General features: G+C 40.6%; 2 protein-coding genes across 4 annotated transcripts in view; one reads left to right on the top strand and one right to left on the bottom strand.

Annotated features, from left to right (window-relative positions):
• BLZF1 (basic leucine zipper nuclear factor 1) lies at positions 1-18,223 on the bottom strand. Of its 3 annotated transcripts, none has more exons than XM_070749985.1 (7): positions 17,862-18,223; positions 14,669-14,736; positions 13,084-13,517; positions 10,828-11,027; positions 8,271-8,399; positions 2,510-2,732; positions 1-908 (listed from the first exon to the last, which is right to left on the bottom strand). In XM_070749985.1, the coding sequence occupies exons 2-7, from the start codon at positions 14,694-14,696 to the stop codon at positions 726-728; spliced, it is 1,197 nt and encodes a 398-aa protein (XP_070606086.1). In that variant the 5' UTR covers positions 14,697-14,736; positions 17,862-18,223; the 3' UTR covers positions 1-725. The 3 variants fall into 3 exon arrangements, with proteins under 3 accessions (XP_070606086.1, XP_070606087.1, XP_070606088.1); XM_070749986.1 differs by having other exon boundaries at positions 17,667-17,922; XM_070749987.1 differs by lacking the exon at positions 17,862-18,223 and adding an exon at positions 17,734-17,832.
• A 700-nt stretch (positions 18,224-18,923) lies between these two features.
• NME7 (NME/NM23 family member 7) overlaps positions 18,924-27,957 on the top strand; it is a 73,174-nt gene continuing 64,140 nt past the window's right edge. Inside the window, exon 1 of the mRNA XM_070750040.1 lies at positions 18,924-19,082. Within this exon, the coding sequence (XP_070606141.1) occupies positions 19,080-19,082 (3 nt within the window). The 5' untranslated portion in view covers positions 18,924-19,079. The remainder of the gene's footprint in view (positions 19,083-27,957) is intronic.

Genomic DNA, 27,957 nt, shown 5'->3' on the forward strand with positions numbered 1-27,957 from the left:
TAATAGTCCAACCACATTTAATAGCACCATTTAAATCTTTTCACATAATCCCTCAGGGATAGTCATTCCAACTTTGTTAAAAAAACCCACCCCAATCCTTCTGTAGAAAAGGTAATCCCAGAGGCACATCTCCAACAGTTTGTGTATAAATGCTATTTCTATTTGACATAAATGTTATGCATTGGATTTAATCTCACCAAATCAGCTCCACCACCTAAGATATTTAAAGTTCAGTCTATAGCTAAAGAAGTATGTTCAGTTTTCATTAAAATATGCATTTTAACCTGCACATGTAACAGTTCTCTAATACTGAAAATCAACTGTAGAAAATATTTAAACACCCACCTTAATTCTAAAATAAAACAGTTTACAGTTTACATTTAGAAATAAGCTGCATCTTTTCAAGGAAAAAAAATGAGGTTCATGGGATATTTCTAATATTTTCTTAAAGAAGAAACATTGGTATACAAATTCTATAGTTCTTTATATATTACGGAACATTTTTCTAATACATTCTTGGTTGGCATTGAACAATTGACATTGCATTACAAATTCAATCTGCCATAAAGAAGAATTTGACAGCAGAACAGTCCTGAAAGCTTTATGAAAGACATAATTCCAGCACAAAATCCAATCCTCATTAGATAAAAGTACAGAAAATAAAAGTGCACAAAGATCATATGCTTTATCAGAATCTGAAACCATTGCTACCAAATAGGTTTTTTTTAAAGAACAATTAATTCTCCCTTGCAGTGATCACAACAGTTGAAAGTTATGTTCTCATATCTGGTGTAGGGATGAAACCGTCCAATATTTTTCTTTGGGGAAAGAAAAGATGCTGCTGAAGGCTCAGAAAAAGAAAGTTCTGATACTTCTGTACATTTGCCAGAATCCAGCATTCTTAATACCTGGAAAATAGTAACAGCAATGAATCACAGTAGTTTCTTTTGATAAAAATACTGAAAACATAGTTTAAACAATCTGAAAGATCTAGATAAAGGGGTATCTCATTTTTTAAAGTTAGAAAGTTCAATTCCCACGCAAGAAAGGCTCCTGCAATATTTACAATTTACTTTTTAGAGAGAGTGGCATTGTCTAGATTATTTTATTCTCTACAGAATAAAGTTTACTTCTTAAAGCTGTTTATTATTTTAAACATTAAAACCAGCAACTTGAATGAATTGTGACCAGAACCCAACGTAATATCTTAGTTTCATTTATCAGTGTTATGGTTAGCTCTGGTCCAGCTCCTGCCCCAAGGAATGTGCAGGTGGATGTGGGGGAGACATCCACATGCCGCAGGCCCGTTTGGCTCCCGATGGAATCTGCCGATGAAGCCTCCTCTGACCAAGGAAGCGTGAGTGACAGGGAAGAGGGGAGTTTGGCAGACAGCCCAGGAGGAAATCAATCATCTGTATCATCCTTGGATTCTGAACAAGAATTAATGACACATCCAAGCATGCGTAGAGTGATGCATAGGAAACAACAACTGAAGGATTATTACAAGAGAAAATGAGGCCACCTGTGCTTGGGTGGGGCTCCAGTAATTAGGGCTGCTGCTATAAATAGCAGCGTGTGGGTTTGGGATTTTTCATGCCTTTGAAACCAAAGCAGAGCAACGTGTGTGTGTGTGTGTGTATCTCACTTCGTTGGAAGAAGAAGGGGTGTGAAGTTTCTTCACAGCTGCTAACTAACTACTTAATAACTGCTTAAGGGAAATTGTACAGACTACCCGATTGTTTTGGGGCGAGTACTCTTTGCAATACAAAAAGAGTGCTTAGTTTATTTTGAATGTTGTGATAAAGAACATTGTTTTGAATTTTCAAACGTGTGTGTGTCTGAAATTTGTACCCTTGAATTTTCGGGAGGCTGCTACCAGAGAGCCCGGCAGAACAATCAGTATCACCGAGCTACCATGATTTACACCATTTGAACTTTGCCAAAATTCTTCAAGGGTGGTCTGTATTAACTAAACAATAATGCAGGGGATGCAAAGATTATTATAATTCAGATACAATTAATTTGGAAATGATAGCATTTGGACATAAAAAGCAAAAATTCTTTTCGTTACTGGTATCTGGACAATAAGCAGGAAAGCAAACTTGTCTGCCCAGCACAAGCCAAACAATAATTCTCAGTCCAGGCTTTCTATTATCCTCATCTACTGCAATTTAAACTGCAACTATCGTTTAGATTATGGTTCCAGGCAAAACTTCCTCAGATCCATCCACCAGCAATCTACTGTAGAAGTGGGGCATGACAGAGGAATTGCTTTAGGAATCAACTGCCACCTTGCTTTAACCATCTCCAAGTTTGTATCTTGTCTTGCAAATTAATAGTAGAAAGCTATACTGCCATGCAGTACAGTAGAATACTAATACTGTAGAATGCGGAGGCTTATTAAGTCACAGCATTTGTCATTATGCAATAAAAAGGTTTCTAGAAAGTAAACTAAAAATTTCAAAGCACAACAGAATAGCACGCTATTATTATGTAAAATAGTTTTTACCATTTCAGCCATTTTCTCAGCAGGGGTAGTGCAGAGTTCTGTGGATGAAGAGCCATTTTTTGGACTGTTAGCAATACTAGTGTTTCCAAGTAGATGTGAAGTTACTGCTCTAGCAAGCTTATGATTTACAGCAGCTAATTCCACCGTACTATGAGGATGTGCACTAGGGTAGTATGTCTGCTGCCTTCCCCACTGTAGAGAAACCAGGAGCTCCTCTAATAATCTGCAATGGAAATAAACAAGTTTCAATTATAAATGTTATAGACCAGGGGTAGGCAAAGTTGGCTCTTCTATGACATCTGGACTTCAATTCCCAGAATTCCTGAGCTAGCATGACTGGCTCAGGAATTCTAGGAGTTGAAGTCCACAAGTCATAGAAGAGCCAACTTTGCCTATCCCTGTTATGGACCATGTGAACATTTGGTGGACTACAGAAACAATAGGATAAACAGTCAAAGCGAAGGAGGGATTTTAAAAAAGCTATTAAATTATTCAAAAGCAAAAATTGCTACCTATAGTTTTGCCAGTCATGCAAAGAAGCATGTGTAGCTTGTGGTTAAGATTTTGGATGGGAAAATTAGTGTAAAGCTGAATTATGGCCCTTGCATAACGTGAGATTCCGCAACAGGAAGGCCAGAAAACAACAATTATGGATTATTTTCAAAAGAGGTAACAGTCATTGGAGAAGAACAAGATTTCCCCTTGCATAAGTAGCCCTGCAGTTCACATCAGTTTCTTAGTTGTGGATAATTCTGAGTACAAAATATACGGTAAGATCAACAGACTATAGAACAAAAAAAATTATATACAAGCACCTAATAACTAGGGATGATAGATAGTGATGGGCAAACCCAATGGTGTTTGGGTTCGGCAAGTTCGGACGAACTTTACACAAAATTCGGCCGAACCCAAACGGAACCCGAACGGGGAATCCCACCAAGAGATTCCGGGGGTGTAGCTTTGACGTCACGTATACCGGCAGGTTGCTAAGGATGTCAAGGTGATCACTTCCTGGATTCCATGGAATCCAGGAAGTAACCACCTTGGCGTCCTTAGCAACCTGTTGGTGACGTCAAGGCTCCGACCCCGGAATCTCTTTGTGGGAGGGATTCCCCAGCTCCTTCAAAGGGAGGACTTCATGTAAAAATAAACATTGTTATTTTTATGAAAAAGGTCGCCGCAGCGGCGCTGCAAGCAAAGGGCAGTCCTTTCACATAAAAATAAACATGTTTATTTTTACATGAAAGGACTGCCCTTTGCTTGCAGCACCGCTGCGGCGTCTTTTCACGTAAAAATAACAATGTTTTTAAATTTTTCTGTATCTTTCTGTCATTCTCTCTATATAATGCACATATAACAAACGATATTCATCCACCTAAATCAGTGTTTCCCAACCTTTTTTGAGCCGCGGCACATTATTCATATTTTCAAAATCCTGGGGAACACTGAAAGGCGGGGGCGGGGGGGCGGGCTAAAGAAAAGTTTGGACAAAAAACCCCTCTCTCTTCTTCCCTTTCGCTCTATTTCTCCCTCTTTCTCTCTTTTCCTTCCTTCCCTTCTTTCTCTCTCTCCATCCCTCTTTCTTTCTTTCTTCCTCTCTTTTTTGCTCTCTTTCTCCCTCCTTCCCTTCCTCTATGTCTTTCTCTCTCCTTTGCTCTCTCTCTCTCTGTCTCTCTTGCTATCTCTTTGTTGCTTTTTCTCTCTCTTGCTCTCTCTCTCTCTTTCACTGTCTTGCTATATGTCTCTTTCTTTCTCTTTGCCTCTCTTGCTATCTCTCTTTCTTTCTCTTTCTCTCTTTCTCTCTCTGTCTCTCTTGCTATGTCTCTCTTTCTTTCTCTTTCTCTCTCTCTCTGTGCCTCTCTTGCTAAGTCTCTCTTTTTCTCTTGCTATGTCTCTCTTTCTCTCTCTCTTTCTCTGCCTCTCTCTCTTTCTCTGCCTCTCTTTCTCTGCCTCTCTTGCTATGTCTCTCTTTCTCTCTCTCTCTGCCTCTCTTGCTATGTCTCTCTTTCTCTCTCTCTTTCTCTCTCTCTCTTTCTCTGCCTCTCTTTCTTGCTCTGTCTCTCTTTCTCTGCCTCTCTTGCTATGTCTCTCTTTCTTTTTCTCTCTCTCTGCCTCTCTTGCTATGTCTCTCTTTCTCTCTCTCTTTCTCTGCCTCTCTTTCTTGCTCTGTCTCTCTTTCTCTGCCTCTCTTGCTATGTCTCTCTTTCTCTCTCTCTCTGCCTCTCTTATATGTCTCTCTTTCTTTCTCTCTCTCTCTCTCAGCTGACTGCAAGCGGGAGCCCTGACGGCGGCAGCTGGACGTGCTGCTGGACACCGTATATGCCAGGCCCGCAGCGCCAGCATGTACGACGTCTAGCAGCATGTCCAACCGCCACCGTCAGGGCTCCCGCTTGCAGTCAGCTGAGAGAGAGAGAGAGAGCGCTCCCTCTCGCCGCCGCCATCTCCCCGCGACTGCCTGCGGCCGCTGCGGCCCCCCCCCGCTCCCATCGGACACTTGCCGTCGACGCCAGAGGAGCTCCAGCTGGGCGGGGCGCTGCCGGTACTTCCGTCTTGGGGCTCCCGCTCGCAGCTGTCAACCGGCTCCTGCTCGATGCCGCGGTTTTCGGCGCTCTCCTGCTGGGTCCCAAACAAGGAAGGCGGGGAAAAGGCGCGAAGAATGGAGCTCTCCTTCTCCCTGCCTTCCTTCTTTGGGGCCCAGCAGGAGAGCGCCGAAAACCGCGGCATCGAGCAGGAGCCGGGGGACAGCTGCGAGCGGGAGCCCCAGGACGGAAGTACCGGCAGCGCCCCGTCCAGCTGAAGCTTGGCGGCACACCTGGCCATGTCTCGCGGCACACCAGTGTGCCGCGGCACACTGGTTGGGAAACGCTGACCTAAATACACTACTAAAACTCTTCTGCTTGTTTTTCTATTTCTACCTTCAATTGGGAAAAACAATGTATCTTCCCACAACAATTTTTGAATCAAGGTGATTCAAATGGCTGGTCTACAAAATCTGGAACCCTTTATTCTAGTGGGATTGAAATTTGGAAAAGTTGTCACTGTTTCAATGCTGCTGTCCTATCACACCACTGTCCTGTTATACCACTCACAGTCCCATGATTGTCATTTCCAACATTTCCTGTCAGCTTCCCAAAAACAAAATCAGTGAGATAGCTGTCAGAAAGATGCAAGTATTTATTTGTATTGTATTTATTAGATATATAGGCTGCCCTTCTCCTCGCGGACTCAGGGTGGCTTACAAGAATAAAATATAAACAAAGATAAAATAGTGCAACAATTAAAAAGTTAAGAAAAAAAATCTGTATAAAACCAATCAGTCATCCCTCATTCACACTATTGGCCAGAGCTAAAACTATCGCACAGCTCACGGCCCCAGGCCTGCCGAAATAGATGTGTTTTTAATGCCTTTTGGAAGGCGAGGAGAGTGGGGGCAGTACGAATCTCTGGGGGAGTTGGTTCCAGAGGACCGGTGCCGCAACAGAGAAGACTCTTCCCTGCGGACCCACCAGTTGGCATTGTTAGGCAGGATTAGACAGATTCACAGATTCATGGATGCCAAGTGTATCGATGATTATTGAAATGGATGTCCAAGTGCTGCCTCTATGTTGGTTGAGGCAGGCAGGATTCTTTTGGGTACCATTTGTTGGGGGTCAGGGGAAAGGGAGGGTTTTGCCTTCTGTTTATGCTCACGATCCCCATGTACAATTGTGTCACTGTGTGACACAGAATGCTGGACTCAATGGGCTTTGTCCTGATTCAGCATGGCTCTTCTTTTGTTCTTGTTTGTTTGTTTGTTTATTGATTGATTGATTTGATTTGATTTGTATGCCGCCCCTCTCCACAGACTCGGGGCAGCTAACAACAATAAAAAGACAACGTAAACAAATCTAATATTAAAAAAACTAAAGACCCCAATTTAAGAGATCATTCATACATACAGTCATACCATACATAAATTTTATAAGGCTAGGGGAAGGGAATATTTCAATTCCTCCATGCCTGATGACAGAGGTGGGTTTTTAAGAGCTTACGAAAGGCAAGGAGGGTGGGGGCAACTCTGATATCGGGGGGGGAGTTGGTTCCATAGGATCGGGGCCGCCACAGAGAAGGCTCTTCCCCTGGGTCCCACCAAACGACATTGTTTAGTCGACGGGACCCGGAGAAGGCCAACTCTGTGGGACCTAACTGGTCGCTGGGATTCATGCGGCAGAAGGCGGTCCCGGAGATATTCTGGTCCGATGCCATGAAGGGCTTTATAGGTCATAACCAACACTTTGAATTGTGACCGGAAACCGATCGGCAACCAGTGCAGACTGCGGGGTGTTGGAGTAACATGGGCATATTTAGGAAAGCCCATGATAGCTCTCGCAGCTGCATTCTGCACGAGACCCAGAGAAGGCCAACTTTGTGTGACCTAACCGGTCTCTGGGACGTATGAGGCAGAAGACGGTCCCGTAAATAGTCTGGTCCAATGCCATGTAAGTCCAAGGCCAGCAGGCAGGCAGGCAGAGAAGAAGAGTGGCAATGGCTGGAGGGTGCATAAAAGGCACAGCAGGTCAGGGTGTGTGTGCAATTTGCTGCTGTGGCATGAGCACAAAGGACTGTGGTATGATACATAGGTGGGGGAGACTTGCCTCAGCACTTTGCAATGTCCCCTGCTGGCTTCCCCATTGACTTTCTCTCTGCAAACTCCCCAACAACAAAGTTAGTGGGAAAGACAGCAGGAAGTTGGAAATCATTCTTGCTCCCAAATGACACAACTGAAACAATGACACAACTGAAACCAATGACACGTCTAGAACAATGACTCAACTGAAACATTGACTTAATGGGTCACAGACGGTTTAGTGTGTATATGTAAGTTTTGTCAACTGACAGCAGCTTTACATACATTCTAATACCATTATTTTCTAATTGTATGTTATTGTTTTCATTAAAGTGTTTTAGACACTTACACTATTTGCCTGTATTTTACTCATAGAAATTTGATTATATAGAATTTTAGTTCAGTCTATGGCAGTTGTTGTGGTTAGCTCTGGCCCAGCTCCTGCCCCAAGGAATGTGCAGGTGGATGTGGGGGAAACATCCACATGCCGCAGGCCTGTTTTGCTCCCGATGGAATCTGCCGACGAAGTCTCCTCTGACCAAGGAAGTGGTGAGTGACACGGAAGAGGGGAGTTTGGCAGACAGCGCAGGAGGAGATAAATCATCTGTATCATCCTTGGATTTTGAACAAGAATTAATAACACATCCATGCATGAGTAGAGTGATGCATAGGAGACAACAACTGAAGGATTATTACAAGAGAAAATGAGGCCACCTGTGGTTGGGTGGGGCTGCTATAATTAGTGCTACAGATAAAAGTGCAACCTCATGGCAGTTTATCTGATTCATTGTTTCGTCGAGATCGTGGTTTTTGTGCTGTTCAAGATTGTGTGTGGACTCTCTGGACTTTAGAATTGGACTCAATTTCCCAGTTATTGGGTGAGCAATTGGATTGCATTCAACCTGTGCCTTGTGTGTACCAGAAAATCCCTTTGACATTTAAAAAGGGAGCTGTTTCTGTTTTTCTGTTTATAAAAACTTTTGGGTTTTCCTTTTATTGTGTGGTGTGTGTCTTTGTGGACTAATTACCCTGTAATTACGGACGGTTGAAACACGCCGGCAGAACAATCAATAATCTAGAACTGCTACATAAAATGGCTAAACTGGGATTTAAAGCAATGTCTTTCAGAGATTAAAAGAACACATATATTCATACTTTTGTGCAGCAATCATTTCTTGACGAAACTGATCCCGTTCATTTAACAGATCCTGAATTGCACTCTGTGCATCTCTGGCCTGACGCTGGAGAATTGCTCTGGAGTTAGTCAACTCATCAGACATGACTCTGTAGAACAAATTTCAGATATAACCTAGTTAAAGTTGATTCAACTAATGAAAACTTATTGTACATTAGCAGTTAATTCAATGGTTGCATTTTCATGCTGCAACCTAAACAGATTATGTACATACTGTAGTTTGGAATAAAGGGATAAAACACCTTGAACAAATAAATGGGGTATGAGGTACAACTTTGTTATGAATGTCATCCCACTTTTCTCCAGGAGTACTATTACAATATTACAATAGAAATAAACTTGTAAAATAATATTATGCTGAAGGATGGCATTCTAGGGACCACGGAGTGAGCTTGTTTGCTAAACTGAGATTTAAATCCTTACTTTAGACTAGTTCAGACATGATATCAGCTACATCATAGTAACTTTCCCAATTCACAATCTCAATAATATCAAGCATCCTTTCTTTTATTTATTCATTTATTTATTTATTGGATTTACATGCCGCCCCTCTCCGCAGACTCGGGGCGGCTAACAACAGTAATAAAACAGCATATAATAATAATCCAATACTAAAAACAGTTGAAAACCCATTATTATAAAAACCAAACATACCTACAGATATACCATGAATAAAATTGTAGAGGCCTAGGGGAAAGAGTATCTCAATTCCCCCATGCCTGGCGGCAGAGGTGGTTTTAAGCAGCTTACGAAAGGCAAGGAGGATGGGGGCAATTCTAATCTCTGGGGGGAGTTGGTTCCAGAGGGCTGGGGCCGCCACAGAGAAGGCTCTTCCCCTGGGTCCCGCCAAGCGACATTGTTTAGTTGACGGGACCCAGAGAAGACCCACTCTGTGGGACCTAACTGGTCGCTGGGATTCGTGCAGCAGAAGGCGGTCCCTGATAATGCAATAATTTAGGAATGTATAAAACATTCCTGAGTCGCTTTGAGAAGGGCGGCATAGAAATCAAATCAAAGTAAATAAATAAACAAACAAACAAACAAACAAATTCCATTATTTATTCATGTCAATTAAGTGAATAATATTTGTCAGACAAGCTTCTAAAAACCTAAATAGATTTATAAAGTGGGTTTTTTTTTTAAAAAAAGGATATATACGAGCACTATGAAATTTTCATTTGATATGTTTTAGTTGGCATACAAATATTCATCGCTATCAAAATTAACACTTAAAAAAAAATCTCTAAACATTATTACAAACTGTAAGAAGTTTAAGGAAATGAAATGTTTTAAGCCTCAGGCAAAGGGTTTCAGTTTACACTCGCCATGTATTAGCTGCTCTAAAACCTATCAGTGGAGTAAGCAGCGTAGATGCCCCGTTAAAAATATTAGAACATGGGTATTTAAGAGTAATTTGGCTCGAAGACCAATCCAGTTTTGTACCTTGAATTGGAATCCGAAAATTACGTTTGCATAATTGCTTTACGAAAGGCGTGTTGTGACACCTCCTAGAAGTTGCTTCAGTTGGCCAACTGCCACTGCTTTCAAGAGGCACTCCATAAATAGCATTGTGTAGTAGTAATCCACCCTCAGGGTTACCAAACCATACATTACCAATGTCGGTTCTCTCTCCTCCAGGAATACCCAACTGGTTTATCCACCAAGGCTGATGCAAGTTTAGCCTGCTACTGTGTTTCCCCAAAAATAAGACACTGTCTTATATTAATTTTTGCTCCAAAAGTTGTGCTACGTCTTATTTTTGGGGGGTGCCTTATATTTCTCAAATAAGACAAATTCACAGGCAGAAAAACTGACACCCCCAAAGAAGGTGTACCGTACAGTACACTGATTACGGTACAGTACCTGTCAGTATGGCACTCACACACACAAACGACGGAACTTATATGGTACAACAGTATACTCCCGCTATTGCAGCTTCCGGCCACCAGAGGAACTACAGTCTACGCACTGTAGTGGAGACTGTAATGGCGGTGAGACAGCAGCAGACTGTGTCTGCTGTACTGGACAGTACAAAGCGATGGAAGGGGCCAGCAGGGGACGCCACATTATTACCGTACCGCTATGAACAGCTTTGAATGGTACCGTATGTTTTTCCACCGTACCGTATGTAAACTTGACTACGCCTTATTTTCGGGGGGTGCCTTATATTAGCAAATTCTGCAAAACCTCTGACATGCCTTACTTTCAGGGTACGTCTTATTTTTGGGTAAACAGGGTAGTAATGTGTATCTTTGGTTAAAAGCAGGCACAAGCTGGAAACCTGATCTTTAAGGGAAGCATGACTCTATCCAGAGCAGCCATGTATGTTAAACCTTAAAGCTTGGTATCCTCAATCAATAACAACTCTGATACCGAAACGGTACTTATGGCTGCTTAGGCAGATGTACATTGAGTAGAGATGGACACTGAGTCCTACAGGATTGGGTGGCATAGAAGTCGAATAAATTAAATTTATTTATCAAGACATCCTTTAAAGGGCAGCATTATTAACAGTACCTGCTTGCTAGGAATTTGCTTCGCCAAACATCACATTGTATAGACATCCGTTCCAACTGCTCAGACAGCTGAGACACATTCCGCCCAAGGGCTTCATTTTCAAGGATCAGCTGGTTTTTTTCACGGGCCATGCGCTCAAAATGATATTGCAAGTCATCTCCAACAGAAGCAACAAGTAACTTTTTCAACTCCCGATTGACCTAAGGTAGGGAAATGAGTTCAATATGCATTGAGTTGATTGACCCATCGCAGTTGAAGAACTGGGTTGTTTTGTGCTAGAGAGATGTAGTAGTTAATTACAGAGTATATTAAAGGTTGACTGCTGTGCATTTCAAAATATGATGGACATCAAACAAAGCTGAGAAACATAGAAACATAGAAGATTGATATCAGAAAAAGACCTCATGGTCCATCTAGTCCAGTGATTTTCAACCTTTTTTGAGCCGCGGCACATTTTTTACATTTACGAAACCCTGGGGCACATTGAGCGGGGGGGGGGGGGTGCCTAAAAAAAGTTTGGACAAAAAAATTCTCTCTCTCTCTCTTCCTCTCTTTGGCTCTATTTCTCTCTCCCTCTATCTCTCCCTTCCTTCTTTCTCTCTCCATCCCTCTTTCTCTCTCTTCCTTCCTCTCTTTTTTGTTTTCTTTCTCTCTCCTTCCCTGCCTCCCTGCCTCCCTCTATGTCTTTCTCTCTCTCTCCTTCCCTCCTCCCTCTATTTCTCTCTCTCTATTGCTTTCTTTCTCTCTCTTTCTCTCTCTCTTTCTTTCTTTCTTTCTTCTTCTCTTCCTCTCTCTCGCTCTTTCTCTTGCTTTCTTTCTCTCTCTGAGCTTCGCGGCACACCTGACTATGTCTCACGGCACACTAGTGTGCCGTGGCACACTGGTTGAAAAACACTGATCTAGTCAGCCCTTATACTATTTCCTGTATTTTATTTTAGGATGGATATATGTTTATCCCAGGCACGTTTAAATTCAGTTACTGTGGATTTACCAACCACGTCTGCTGGAAGTTTGTTTCAAGCATCTACTACTCTTTTAAGCTTGTTACTGTTTGTATTGCAGTAGAGCGGCTGCATAAACACCACATTTACTTACATCTTAATAAGGAAAAAGAAAAAAGACAGGATTTTATACACGGTTAAAAATAAATTTACGTGCTCTTAGCTTTCATAATCTAAGTCCTCGGAGAGGGGCGGCATACAAATCTAATAAATAAATAAAGTCCAGTAACTTTTTATCCCATAGTACCTTTCAAGAAGCTCCTCCAAAACTCTAAATTGTAATTTTGCTCAGATGAATGTTGGTTTTCCCAAAGGATAGGGAGATTATGGAATAATGGCATATTCAAACACAGCAGCTACCCATTTTATCAATTTTCAGGTGGGAAAGTATGCTCTATTTATGCAATTATGGTTTATTTAGATATTTAGATACTGTCCTTCTCCTTTATAAGGAGACTCTATGAGTTACTTTATACTGAATACTTTTATAGTCATTGCTCAGAATAATCCAATGATGCAGATTACAATCCTTAAAGGCCTCCTTATGAAAAAATCATTGAGTGCAATTTAATTTAATTCTGAACAAAAATGAATAGGAAATAGCCAAAACTAGGAAAAAAACCCAAGTATAAACTATAAACTATTGAAGCTGAATTGTTATCCCTGCCTTCCATTGAGGACCTGTATACTGCACGAGTCAAAAAGAGGGCGGGGAAAATATTTACTGACCCCTCACATCCTGGACACAAATTGTTTCAACTCCTACCCTCAAAACGTCGCTATAGAGCACTGCACACCAAGACAACTAGACACAAGAACAGTTTTTTTCCGAACGCCATCACTCTACTAAACAAATAATTCCCTCAACACTGTCAGACTTTCTACTAAATCTGCACTTCTATTCTACTAGTTTTTCTCATCATTCCTATCACCCACTTCCTCCCATGTTGACTGTATGACTGTAACTTGTGGCTTATATCCTAAGATTTTTTCAATATTGCTTCTTCATTGCTTATTTGACCCCTATGACAATCATTAAGTGTTGTACCCCATGATTCTTGACAAATGTATATTTTATTTTATGTACGCTGAGAGCATATGCACCAAGACAAATTCCTTGTGTGTCCAATCACACTTGGACAATAAAAATTCTATTCTATTCTGAACAATTATTTCTATACACGGCAGTTATTTCTTCCAAACAAATGGTATAAAGTAGTCTTTAAACATAATTCAATCAGGTCTATTTTCCCACCTCTGTTTGCACATGGAGTTGATTGGAAAGACCTTCCTTGTCCTGTAAGAGTCTCTTTTCTGAATTTTTAAGCTTCCCTATTTCACTTCTTAGCTCCAGCAGTTCTTTCCTGGTATCCGATGAAATCCCTTCGGACAGACTGAGTGGCTCTTTTTGAGGACCTGAGGATTTAGATCCTTTAGTATTTTTAACAGGCACCACGTGGTTTATGGAAGCTTTAGGAACCACTATTCGTACAGCTTCAATTTCCACAGCCTTGTCACCATACACTTTCCCCAGCTGAAGAACTCCAGGACTCAGTGACGGAAGAGGTTTCTTGTGTGGGCTTCGATAGGCAGGGCTAGCTGTGTTGGGGATTACTTCAACAGATTTCGAAGGCTGCTCTGTTTCCATGCCATCACCAGGTCCACGAATGGGTGAGGTAATGTATTCACCTTCAGGTTGAAAATAGCATAGGATATGTTTAAATAAAAAAAACACCATGATTAATATAATCTAATGTTATTGGGGTAGTAGGTTAAGGCAGTGATGGCGAACCTATGGCATGGGTGCCACAGCTGGTACGCGGAGCCATACCTGCTGGCACAAGAGCCATTACCCTAGCTCAGCTCCAATGTGCATGTGTGTGCCGGCCAGCTGATTTTGGGCTTGCAGAGAAGTTCTAGGAGAATATTTTTGGCTTCCAGAGAGCCTCCGGGAGGATGGGGGAGGACATCTTTACCCTCCTCTGGCTCCAGGGAAGCCTTTGGAGGCTGGGGAGGGCAAAATGTGAGCCTACTGGGCCCACAAGAAGTTGGGAAATTTAAGCAATTCCATTGCTAAGTGATTAAGTAAAATGTGAGACCATATTGCTTCGTGAAAGTAATCCTGGCAGTTGGGTTGTCCTCACCCTAGGATCACACAAGTCATTAGTGGGAAGAGGTTGGCACCCCAGGCAAGCAGGTCATGGGGAGGTACTCTGGAACCCACTGATTTTGATTATGGGAAGCCAGGAGATAATGCCCTTGGAGTTCCAGTCATAACAGTGGTTTTGTGTTCACAATCTAGGTATTTGGTGCCTGACTAGCTATTATGTCTTTGCCGCAAGCTATAGTCACGTTATCACAATTTCTGATATTACCGAGGACCACTCATAAACCCCTCTCGGTGACTACATTTGTAACTTTGAGTGGTTGATGAATGAATGGCCATACCTAAGGGCTACACATAAAAGAAAGCTAACCGCAAATTTAGATGTAATAACTAACTTAAATGTCTATGGAGATTCTCAGTCATCCAGGTCATGGTTGTCCCAAAGGTGATTTTTAAAGAGGCAACTGGACTTTCTGGTTTTTCTTTGAAGACGTTTAGCTTCTCATCCAAGAAGCTTCTTCAGCTCAAAGCTGAAGTTTCTTGGATGAGCTCAGAACTTTTCAAAATTCTATGAAAAAGCATGGAAGAGTTTCTGGTTTGCTAAATAACTGATATTCAGTTTCTTCCATGAAAGCTCTTATCTATTTTAAAAATTCGACGTGTATTAAAAACCTTTGACTTGTGAATATCTGCAGAACCAAAATCAATATTCCTAAAAAAGCTGAATACTTACGATTTTCTGCATTATTTAGAGCTGCCATTTTATTGACAGGATTGCACCCAAGAAAAAACCATTAAAGTCTAAAAGAAACAAACAAACAACAAAAGTGTTATGGCTGTCAGCTCCGCCAAACAGAATATAGGATTATTAGTACAGAACATATTGTAACATACTAATTCAACTTCATAATGCAGTTTCTCACAAGTATAGCAGAAAATATTCAAGCCCTCATGTATTTGGAAGTGCCTGGATGGATATGCATCCTATTTGGGATGCTTGATCATTATTGAAAGTATTGTAAAAATATTTTCTTGGTGTTTTATTTTTTAAAAAGCTGTAGATCTTAGTCTAATAAAAACAGTCAATATGTTAAAACTCTGAAAGACAAAAATATGTCTATTTCATTTCAGCAAATGCTGAAAAAATATCTATGATTTTGAAACAGGAAGTTCACTAAGAATGCTTTTCTTTTCTTATGTACATAATATTGGAATTTGGTGTCTGAATAATCAAGATATGTTTAAGATATCTTAACCCTCAGAATATGATCAATCACTCATACAATTTAAGACCTATCTCAAGCATAAGGCAAAATGAAGTGATTCCAGCAGATAGCAGTTTTGGGGATTTGTAAATAGATAGAAAATCAAGTCTTATTTACTTTACAAACTGGAAACAGATTATTCTTTTTATTATTATTGTATGTTGCCCCGCTCCGTAGACTTGGGGCGGCTCACAACAGTGATAAAACAATATACAGTGACAAATCTAATATTAAAAGTCTAAAATAACAAATCTAACATTAAAAGTCTAAAAGCCCCATTATTTAAAAATCATACACACAAACATACCATACATAAAACTACATAGGCAAGGGGAGATATCTCAGTTCCCCCATGGCTGATGGCAGAGGTGGGTTTTAAGGAGTTTACGAAAGGCAAGGAGGTGGGGGCAATCCTGATCTCTGGATGCTAGTGAGTTTTGGATGTGGAAACATCAGGCAGCAAATCTCTTTGCTCAGCTGTAACAGATTCAAACAGGGCTTCATTCTTAAAAAACTGAGGCTTGAAAATGATTCTTTGGTCAGTATTTTAAATCATCATTAATATTTAATAAATTCTACACCAAAATGGAACAAGATGACAAATAAAAATACAGTACAGTGATCCCTCGTTTTTTGCTGGGGATGCGTTCCAAGACCACCCGTGAAAAACGAATTTCCGTGAAGTAGAGGAAATATATATTTTAATGTATTTAATAAGTATTTGGACTTTCAAAACCCACCCTTTGCATTAAACAGTCATTATATAATGTTTCTCAGCTGGAACTACATGTGATGTCCTACCAGTTACAGTAGTACTGTAGAAGAATTTTATGAATTTTTAATGGATTTAAAATTTTTAATGGATTTAAGCCCCTATGAAAACCGGTGAAATAGCGAATCCGTGAAAGATGAACCGTGAAGTAGCGAGGGATTACTGTATACACCACACGAACCAAGAGGCAAAATTATCTTTCTGACTTAATTGAAAGAGCTTATCCTAAACATTGATTTATCATATGTCATGGGAACTTTGGTTCAGCATGTATAAACCCCAGTATTTTGGATTGTACACTAGTTTGCATAAATCCAAATTAGGGTAACAGGGCTACACAAATTCAGACAACTCCTGAAGGGTAAGGAAAGAGTTAAAAATTTTCATAGCTCCTTGTAGCTATGGAACTCCCAGGAGCTGCTATTTTGACTTAGTCCTCAGGTGGGCTGGTGGAGGCCAGAGGAGGGCATGTGATGGAACAGGTGCATGCGATGGAGTGCAAGCAGGGGGGGATTGTTGTTCATGACTTACTGGGCCAACTTGCAACCTTCATTACTGGCTTCCCCATTATCTGTGCTTGTGTGAAGGTGCCAGAGAAAGTCACAGATGGCAATTATGTAACCCAGCTTGTGCAAAGTTGTAATTGTGAGCTGGGCCCCTGAGCACCTGGATCACAATCACATGATCACAGGGACATTAGGACAGCTGGAACTTGGAAGACTGGTTATTTAAGTCCATTTTTTTCCAGTGCCTTAGTAACTCTGAATGACTGCTGAAGAAATGGACATGAGCCACGTCTACCTATCTATGGGGTTTTAAATTGTGTTTTTAAATGTTTTTTTTAGATGTTTTTATTGTATGCCGCCCATAGCCCTTTGGGAGTTGGGCGGCATATAAATTAGATCAAATAATAATAACAACAATAACAATAACAATAATAATAACAATAATTAGATTTGTATGCCGCCCCTCTCCATAGACTCAGGGCGGCTCACAACAATAATAGTACAATGTATAACAAATCTAATAATTAAAAGTCATTAAAAACCCCTTATTTAAAAAGAAACATACACACAAACATACCATGCATAAACTGTATAGGCCCAGGGGAAATGTCTCAGTTCCCCCATACCTGGCGGCGGAGGTGGGTTTTAAGAAGTTTACGAAAGGCAAGGAGGGTGGGGGCAGTTCTAATCTCCGGGAGGAGTTGGTTCCAGAGGGTCGGGGCCACCACAGAGAAGGCTCTTCCCCTGGGTCCCGCCAGACGGCATTGTTTAGTCGCTGGGACCTGGAGAAGGCCAACTCTGTGGGATCTAACTGGTCACTGGGATTCGTGCGGCAGAAGGCGGTCCTGGAGATATTCTGGCCCGATGCCATGAAGGGCTTTATAAGTAATGACCAACACTTTGAATTGTGACCGGAAACTAACTAACTAACTAACTAACTAACTAACTAACTAACTAACTAACTAACTAACTAACTAACTAACTAACTATAATAATAATACAGTAATAATAAATTAGATCAAATACCTAAATTAGATCAAATAAATAAATTAGATCAAATACATTAATTAGATCAAAGGAATGTGACAAGACAAGTCGTAAACCGGAGCAAAACTGACTTAACCAAATAGTATCCCACTCAGCAATCTAAATTTCGGGCTCAGCTGTCGTCGTAAATTTGAGGACTACCTCTACAGCTGAATAACTCGCTCCGGGCAATCCCCTCGACGGCTTCATTTCCCCAGCAGATGCCAACCTGGTCGCTATACGGACGACTAAGGCGAGGTCGTTTTACAGAACAGCGTTCCGTAGGACAGCAACACAGCATTCGTTTTACAGAACAGGGAATTGGCGTATACGTTCGTTTAAAGAGGAAAAACTAACCAGCTGCGCGGTTTCCTCCTCCAGTCCTCCCAGCTGCCTCTCATCGCTGGTTCTTCCTTCCTTCCTCCTTTTTGGGGAGGAGAAACTTCCGATCCACTGCCTTCCACCTTATAGAAGCAGAAGAGTAGACTCGCCCAAACAGCGCAACTTCTGACCTCAATTCCAACTCTTTCCTCCCCAAGCCTTAGTGGAGAGATTTTAACCAATCAAATCACCAGCAATGCCGCAGACTAGAAAAATCACACGGCTCCTTCATTTTCCATTTGCAGTTTCCTCACCCTTCGCACCGTGACTTTAAAGCGTTAGAACGGGAGTGCGACCGGCTTCTTTTTTAAATCGCCTTTTAAAAAATAAAAAATTAATTAAAATTCAAAATAAATAAAGGGAAGGCTCAAACAACACATCCTAGATCTGAATGAATAAAATATTCTCACTGAATACTTGGTTCTGTACAAAGTTGAATATGCACAACAGCATGTGAAATTGTCAATCAGTGTTGCTTCCTAATTGGACAGTTTGATTTCACAGAATGGCATATTCGGGTTTCTTCCCGTGAAAGTTTCAGCGATAAAAATAAAAGTCTATTCGAATGAAAACATCACTATTCTATATCACATAGTCTTTTCTTTCGAGTGAAAATATCACTTTTTTACTCGAAAGTGAATCCACGCTGCCACTTCTACATTCTTATCTCTACGGTTCTTGTACAAAGCAATAATGACGTGCCCTTATCTACAGTCATCCTTGCGCAGGCCCGCGGGAATTTCATGATTTCCGGTCTCTTTTTTTCCAGTGACAAACCTCCAGGCCAGGTGTAGGCAAAGTTGGCTCTTCTATGACTTATGGACTTCAACTCCCAGAATTCCTGAGCCAATCATGCTAGCTCAGGAATTCTGGGAGTTGAAGTCCTCATGTCATAAAAGAGCCAACTTTGCCTACCCCTGCTCCAGGCCCTTTGACTCTATGCGCGGGACTAACCGTGACGAGAGTTGAACGATACTACTCCCAACCAATAGGAACTCAAGGCGGCTCGGTGGTGTTTTCCCCCCCCCCAAACCGGACGGAACAAGAGAAGGCGTGGCCTCGGTTGCTAGGAAGCGGCTTGGGGATCTCGCGCGTCGCTATCCGCGTCCCCCCCCCCCTTTCTTGCTTTGAGAGCGCTCCGACGGTTGAGGTGGCGGTCGCGGTTCGGGAAGGCGGAGGTGGCTGGAGTGGACCATGGTGAGTGGAGGTTGGCTGTGCCCGCTGTGGAAGGAGAACTTCGGCGGGGAAGACACACTCGCTTGATGTCAGAGCATAAAACGTCGTTTAAGGGCAGGGCTCTCCAACCTTGGCCACTTTAAGACTGGTGGACTTCAACTCCCAGAATTCCTCAGCCAGCTTTGCTGGCTGAGGAACTCTGGGAGTTGAAGTCCACCAGTCTTAAAGTGGCCAAGGTTGGAGAGCCCTGGTTTAGGGGAGGGAGGCAACGACTCCTAACACGTCCTGTACCAATTTAAAAGAGTATTTGTAGCTCAGGGTTAAGCCAAGGGGTTCTTGGTGCTCTGAGCCTCCGTGTTTTTTTGCAGACGTTTCAATGACCCAAACTAGGTAACCTCATCAGTGCTGGTATGTCCTGTCAGCAGTGATGGGCATCAGCTGGTGCAGTCAGGTACTCCATCTCGGTAGGAAATTCCAGGATGTGTGTGCAGCTGCGTGCCCCTGATGCGCCCTTGCGCGAGATTTGGCTTCTGCCCAGGCAAAGCAAGCAAAATCTTACGTGAGGGCGAATGCGCGAGCGGGATTTTGGTGATTTTTTCCAATATTTTTGCTTCCATGCTCAGTGGGTAGAGTGCAGTACTGCAGGCCACTAAAGCTGACTGCTAGATCTGCAGGTCAGTGGTTCACATCTCATCATCGGCTCAAGGTTGACTCAGCCTTCCATCCTTCCGAGGTGGGTAAAATGAGGACCCAGATTGTGGGGGCAATATGCTGGCTCTGTTAAAAGTGCTATTGCTAACATGTTGCAAGCCGCCCTGAGTCTAAGGAGAAGAGCGGCATAAAAAATCTAAATGAATGAATGAATGAATGAATAAATGAATGAATAAATAGCTGAAATCTTACTTGCGCGAGCACCCTCACACATCCTCACACAAAATTTTGCTTCTCGCGCATGGGCAGAGGCCAAATCTCACGCTGACGGGCACGCACATGCACCAATGCGCATGCACCCATGACGGCTTTGGAGGGCGCACCGATAATAATAATAATAATAATAATAATAATAATAGTAATAATAATAATAATAACAACAACAACAACAACAACAACAACGTAATTCGCTGCTACATTATGCAGTCATAGGTGCTTGGGAAGCCGACTGGTGATGAAATACAAAATTCAGCATAGTGATCTCGTTTGCTGTGTTGTATTGACATAATAATAATAATAATAATAATAATAATTATTATTATTATTTATTAGATTTGTATGCTGCCCTCTCCGACGACTTGGAGCCTCTCACAACAGCAAAACACAATGTACAAATCTAATGTTAAAAGCAATTAAAAACAATCACACAACCTAACAAACCATACATAAAAAACTATAGTAGCTAAGGGGTGTATCAGTTTTGGTAGTTCTGCAGACAAGCGGCCCTTCACTGGTTCTGTGGTATAAGGGTAGATTCTCTGGGTAGATTCCTTTCGGGTGCATCACTGTGCATTTTTGCTTCTGTGCATGTTCAGGAAGCAATCTCCCCAAGGGAAACGTGTAGTGATGGGCTCCTACGGGTATGGTCAGGAACGCAGTACCGGTAGCAAAATTGGGAGCTCCACCCCAGAGCACCCAATTTGCACTGAAAGATGTTGAAACAAAATGCATAAGCCACGCCCACAGTGTGGTAGTGAAAATTTTGGTAGCCCATCACTGGACACGCGGTTGAGATTTCAGCTATTTTTTCGTTTTCACACATGCAGAAGAAAAAATTGCCGAAATCTCATGTGTACGCGTGTCCCCCCATGAGATTTTGATTCCTGTGCATGTATAGAAGCAAAAGCACACTAGGGTCACATGTGCACGTAGAAATGAAGCTGTGCGCACAGCGCAACTTTTGCTACTGGTACACCACCCTTATCTGTAACGGAAGTAGCCCACTACTGCTGTGGTAGCTCAATGACATTATGTTTATTAAGGTTTTGTTGATAGTACAGTGGCCATGTTTTCTTGGGGAAAAAAATAAAGAGCAAATCTAAAACGGGGCAAATCTGAGATAAGGAGAAAAAAAATGTTCCAACTTTGCTTTACAAAGGAAAATTCAAAAGCAAAATAAATCTAAAGAACAACTTTCTGAAATATTGCAAAAATGGTCTTTTGTAATAAAGAACCTCTTGGGAAAAATGAACAATTATTTATATAAAGAGTACTGCAGTTAACATCCATCTTTCTACATAGAAGCCATATGTAGCATCTATAGTTTTACATATTTTATTTTTACTGTAACCTTGTCAGATAGGCTGGGCTTGGAAAGGGATAGGTACAGCCATTCAGTGTTATTTGTAGTTAAATGATGTTTCAAGTTAACCCATTCTGCTCTTAATTTGATATCTTTTCCATCCTTTTCACTATATCTACTCTTGCCAGCAAGCCCAGTAATCAAGGAAGACCAGAGTTTCTTAGATAAATGAGTGAAAAAACTTGGGATGACATGTTATAGTTACTAAACTGTTAGATTATCTTCATGGTATTCTAATGAGCTGAGGTTTTATTTAGATTTATGAAAATGATGCCTACAAGTTTGAAATATGAAGTCCAAGGGGGAGGCAAGATGGAAGAAAAACCGTTCAAGACAAAGACTTAGGCATATAATGCTATATTGTATTGTATATGGACTTGCAAACATATATCCATCCTAAGATAAAATACAGGAAATAGTATAAGGGCAGATTAGATGGACCATGAAGTCTTTTTCTGCCGTCAGTCTTTTATGTTTATATAATAATAATGATGATTATGATGATGATGATGATGATGATGATGATATAGAGAAAGGGGGAGAGAGGGAGACGGACAGAGAGAGAGAGAGAGAGAAGGGTTTTGTGCTGGTAAGCATGGGTAGGGAGGTCATGTGATTGGGTGGAGTGAGTGACATTGATTTGGCCGCGTCCACCCAGGTTTTGTGGCTCCTGGTAGGGGTTTTTTGTTTTTGGAAAATTAGTCCAAATGGCTCTTTGAGTGGTTAAGGTTGCAAACCTCTGCTCCAGGCTTTAACTGCCAACTCTCCTTTGCAAGATTAATGGAATGATAGTGCAGTGGGAATGGGAAGGGCCATCCCTTGAGGCAGGAGAAATTGGACTCCTAGGAATTCTAACTTGGCATCTGTGGGAGTGTGCATGTAGGTCTTTTGGATTGGAAGTACTGTGCATTAGAGAAATGTCACTAGGTGGCAAGGTTGTACCTTTTGTGGAAAAATCATGCAGCCCATGCTTTAACAGCTGCACTCCCATAAATTCCATGAAAAACTGGTGACCAAACAACAACCAGTGCTTTTTTTCTAGCTAGCATTGCTTTGTTTTGATGTCCTTTTGTTCAAATGGCTCCTCAAGATCTTTTCCTTTTTTTTTTCATTTAAAAAAAAAAATTTATTATTTTTGAAAAAACAAGACATTATAAACAAACATTAAGAGACCAAACAAGGCAGATAACATGAAAAGGAGCTACAATTGCTCCACTCAAAAATAGAAGCCTTCTTAATACAAAAAAGAAAAACTAATTATAGGTTAGATCAATTCAGAGAAGTAAATTCCACTATAAAACATCACTACATAACTTATTCTTAAGTTTGACTATTTAACTTTATATTTAAACATCCTTAAACATTTTTTTATTCCACCAGACATAAACCATCTGCCAAATGTTATAAAATTCAGATTCTTCTTGGTTATTTAACCGCCTCGTCATCATATCTAACTCTGCACATTCAATAATTTTCCTAAATACCTCTTCTTCTTTCAGCGTTTCCATTTCTTTCCATCTTTGTGCAAGAACAATCCTAGCAGCTACTAAAATATGGATTATTAAGTAATATATTTCTTTTTTATATTTATTATTTGTAATGCCTAATTCTGGTGTCTTCCTAATTTCTTGTTGTGTAATTTCTCTTAGCCATCTTTCCGCCATATTCCAATAATTCTTTGCTTTTGGGCAAGTCCATCATAAATGGTAATATGTAATGATGGGCGAACCCAACGGTGTTCGGGTTCGGCAAGTTCAGCCGAATTTTACGCAAAATTCAGCCAAACTCGAACCCGAACGGGGAATCCCTCCCATGAAGAGATTCCGGGGGCGGAGCTTTGACATCACCGGAAGGTTGCTAAGGATGCCATGGAATCCAGGAAGTGATCACCTTGGCGTCCTTAGCAACCTGCCGGTGATGTCAAAGCTCCGAATGCCGAACACGACCACGGACTTTGCCCGAACTTTGGAAAAATTTCGGGTTCATGTTCGGCATACCGAACACCGCAAAATTCAGTACGGACCCGAATTGTGCGGGTTCAGTTCACCCATCACTAGTAATATGTACCTATTTCTTTTTTTACACTTCCAACAATTAGGTGATTTATTTGGGAACATTTTCGAAATTCTATTAGGTGGCAAATTCCTTAAATGGCTCTGCGTTCCCAAGTTTGCTTGTGCCACTTGAACATGCCTCCCTCTCTGTTCTTTATGTGGCAGGCTCCTGAGCTAGCCGCCTACAGATCACTATCAGACAGTGCTCATTTTCTGCTTGGATGAGCAAAGTTAATGGCAGCCCTGTCAGAGTGCAGTGTGCAGTCTATCAGTTTTATTTGCACAGATTCATTATATTAGTGGGTCACAGCTCTTCAGCATTTGAAATCACCTGTTAGAAAGTATTGCTAACTTACTGCCTTAAAGCTAGTCTCTTATTTTATTTTGGGTTTTCTGAGCTTTGTTTAAACTCCAATCAGGCATAAAATAAATTATTATATGAAAGTGTTAAGGAACATTCTTCCAATTTCCTTTTTCTAAAGGTATTTTTAAGAACAGTTCTTTTAATTGTAAACTTATTTACATCTCTAGTTAAATGTTGATGATGTAAATAAATGGTAGTGGTCCATAATTCCCCAGGAATCCAGATTCCTAAGAGGTCAGTAAGGGGCGTACATAAGTGCACTAGAGTGCCTTCTGTCCCCTGTCCTATAGTCTTTGCTATATCTCATATTTCTTCTCTACTATATCCTATATAACCCTTCATTGTGTATTATTGTGTGTTGGACAAAATAAATAAATAAAATAAATAAAAAAGAACAGAGTTATGTATAGATTGGGTTCTCCTTCAGCATTTTCAGAGCAAGTTTATAGAAAAACTTAAAAACATTCAACTAAGTCTATACCGGTGATGGGTTACCACAATTTTTACTACCACACTGTGGGTGTGTCTTATGCATTGGGTGCTCTGGGGTGGAGCTCCATTTTTGCTACCCCACTGCGTTCTCCCTCGTCCGGGCAGTAGCCCACCCCTGATTATCTACTATATAAAGTGTGTGTACACACACGCACACAAGGCTCTTCTAAAATTATACACATTCAAACTCATTTACTGCAACAGGAAAAACATCCAGAGCCCAGAAGGGAAAAAAAGGAAGAAAAAAAATTGAAAATTTTGCTGCTGGTACTGTGTACCTGACCAAAATTTTGCTACCGATACTGCATACCTGAACGTACCTGTAGGAGCCCATCATTGGTCTATACCCATGTCTCGTCAACACTCTTGTGAGCTGCATTGGTTGCTGATTGGGTCTCCAAATGCAATTCAAAGAGTTGATTATGACCTATAAAGCCCTATATGGCTTAGGATCAGATTACATACAAGACTGCCTTCTGCCTCAAGTATCCCAATGTTTGGTTAGGTCCCACAGAGTTGGCCTTCTCCAGGTTACGTTTACCACACAATGCCCCCTGATGGGACCTAGGAAAAGAGCCTTCTCTGTGGCGGCCCCATATGTCTGGAATAAACTCTCTCCAGGGATTTGTACCACCCCACCCTCCTGGCTTTTCTTCTTAAAAACTCATCTCTGCTGGCAGGCTTGGGGCTATTGAGTGTTATGTCTAGCTTTGGCCAATGTATATGGAATGAATGTGGATGACTGTTTTTAAGTATTGGGTTTTAGAATTGTTTTAAATTAGATTTCTTATACATTGTATTTCTGTATCTATTTTGCTGTGGGCTGCCCTGAGTCTGTGGAGAAGAGTGGCATAGAAATCAAATAAATAAAAAATAAATAAGATAAATAATATTTATTAAAAAATATTCCCCCTTTATCACCCATTACTTTAAATAAACTAGTAGGTCTGAAATTATGTGACCAAGAGATTAACATGTTTAAAAATTGTGGTCTCAAATTTTAGGCTGAGGCTCTTTACAGCGTACCAGTTAACCCACTCAATGAAGTGGGATTCGTTTCTAAGTAGACTAAGTAAGGGTAAACAGACTAAGTACAGTAATCCCATTCTCCAATTGCATTAGGATTAAATATAAAATCAGTTCTTTTTGGAACACTAGATGGAGCTATTTGTTTGCCAAAGATATTTCTCTACTGGTTTTTGTACTCTTTTTAAAGTGCATAAATTGCCAGCATTTAATTAGGATTTCTTTTGACAAGATTATTAACTTGAATCATTTGTAAATAGCTCTTCCTCTAGAGATTTTGTAACTGTTATAAAAAATAATTATGTTGAAACATAGAGCAGCCGACATGCTATGAAAATGTAATTTTCAGTGATTTAACACATTTTCCCTAAGTGTGCTATAATATTATTGTTGTAATGTAGCATCATATATAATAATAAATTATTATTATTATTATTATTATTATTATTATTATTATTATTATTATTATTATTGAACTTTCAACTGTATTTAATCAGTATTCAACCATATTTAATCATTTCAACCATATTGAAGCCAAGTAGATACACTACTCTCTGCAATGCTTGGCCCAGATTGCATAAAGACTTTATTTTACTGTATTGTATTTATGCTTATTTTTTGTATTAATAAGTATATGTTTATGTATTTTTATTACATTCTATGTCCAAAAGGCCATATTGAATTTTACTTGCTTTGATAATGTGAATTTTGCCTGTGCAGGTAGTCCTTGATTTATGACTACAATTGATCTTTCTTGCCACAGTTGTTAAATTAATCACTGCAGTTAAGGTAGTCACATGTTTTTAGGTGAATCTGGCTTTCCCTTTGTCTTTGCTTGTCGAAGGTTGCAAAAGCTGATAACATGAGCCCCAGACTCGGTAACCCTCATTCAGGGTTTGATCAAATGAGCCTGGGGATGCTACAATGGTGGTAATTTTGAAAAATGGTCATAAGTCGCTTTTTTCAGTGCTGTTGCAATTTTGAACGGTCACTAAATGAACTATTGTAAGTTGGTGTCTACAGTACCTGTAGATGTTTTTAGGTTCAGTTTCACACAACGGCAGTTAAAAGAATTAGGTAAAATGAATAAGACAGCTGTGACTCACAAACTTGCGACCCAACGTAGGCTAGAATTGAAAAACAGAATGTGTGATGCCTGTGAACACCGATATATCTGGCATCATTCCTCATGGTGTCTGATAGGCTTCCTGTAGAACCCAATTTTACTTTTATGTATTTTTTGTGCTTTTTTGTAGTTGATACTTTCTTCTAAGAATTTTTCTTTGCCTTACAGCAAACTTTTCCCAAACTTTTGACATATGTGTACTTCTTCCATAATTTTCGTAATGCTTAGTACCCCTTGTCAAAAAAAATGGATGTATTTTATTTATTTATTTATTTTATTTTATTTATTGGATTTGTATGCCGTCCCTCTCCGTAGACTCGGGGCGGCTAAGAACAGTAATAAAAACAGCATATAACAATCCAATATTAAAACAGTTAAAAACCCTTATTATAAAACCAAACATACATACAGACATACCATGCATAAAATTGTAAAGGCCTAGGGGAAAGATTATCTCAGTTCCCCCATGCCTGGCGGCAGAGGTGGGTTTTAAGAAGCTTACGAAAGGCAAGGAGGGTGGGGGCAATTCTAATCTCAGGGGGGAGTTGGTTCCAGAGGGCTGGGGCCGCCACAGAGAAGGCTCTTCCCCTGGGTCCCACCAAGCGACATCGTTTAGTTGACGGGACCCGGAGAAGACCCACTCTGGGACCTAACTGGTCGCTGGGATTCGTGCAGCATAAGGCGGTCCCTGAGATATATATATATATATATATATATTTTGGTTACATACACAAAATAAAAATAAATGAAAAATAAAATTATTCATAATAAAATATAAATAAAAGTTATATTATAAATAACATTTATTTGGATCAGTGACAAGGATGCAATTGTTTGTGCTAAGATGACAGATCATCATAATTTGGTTCCCTGGCTGTTAATTTTAATCTGAGATTATTTTTATAAAAATAATCAAAATCCTTTCCTATAAGAAAAATCGCACAAAAGCTAAAAATACACAGGCGCCTGGAGAAGCCACTAACTATTAACGGAGTAAGTTGTCTCTGTAATGATGTGCGGTATATTCACCCTGTCTCACACCGGACCATCTCATGCCTCACAAGACTGTCTTGACTTGACTCATGAGAATGTAGAATTGGGTACAGCTAACCAGGGTGCAGGGCATATCCCCACCAAACTCCAGTGCAATGCGTACCCCTACCAAACTCTTCCCGTACCCTGGGGCTACGCATACCACACTTTGGGAAACACTGCCTTACAGCATGTTTTTACAGCAATTCTTGGGAGAAAGAAATGAGAGGGCTACAGCCCAGGGCTTTTTTCCTCTTCTAGGAAAAAAAGGGGAAAGATAAACTGGGATAGAAGAGACATGATAAAAAGACAACTAGAGGAGATGGCAGAAAATAATCTCATGAGTTTGCTTTCTGGAAAGTATTTTTTTTTAAAAGTCCATATCTTCAATGTAGCCATTTTGTTATATCATTTTCAAGTGAGAGCATTATGCACTCATAAAATTTCAGTTGTGTCCTTTGACCCCAAAAGATTGCCAACACCTGCAATTCAAGATTGTTGTGAGCCGC

This window comes from Erythrolamprus reginae, chromosome 4 (assembly GCF_031021105.1).
Source record: "Erythrolamprus reginae isolate rEryReg1 chromosome 4, rEryReg1.hap1, whole genome shotgun sequence".
NCBI lineage: Eukaryota > Metazoa > Chordata > Lepidosauria > Squamata > Dipsadidae > Erythrolamprus > Erythrolamprus reginae.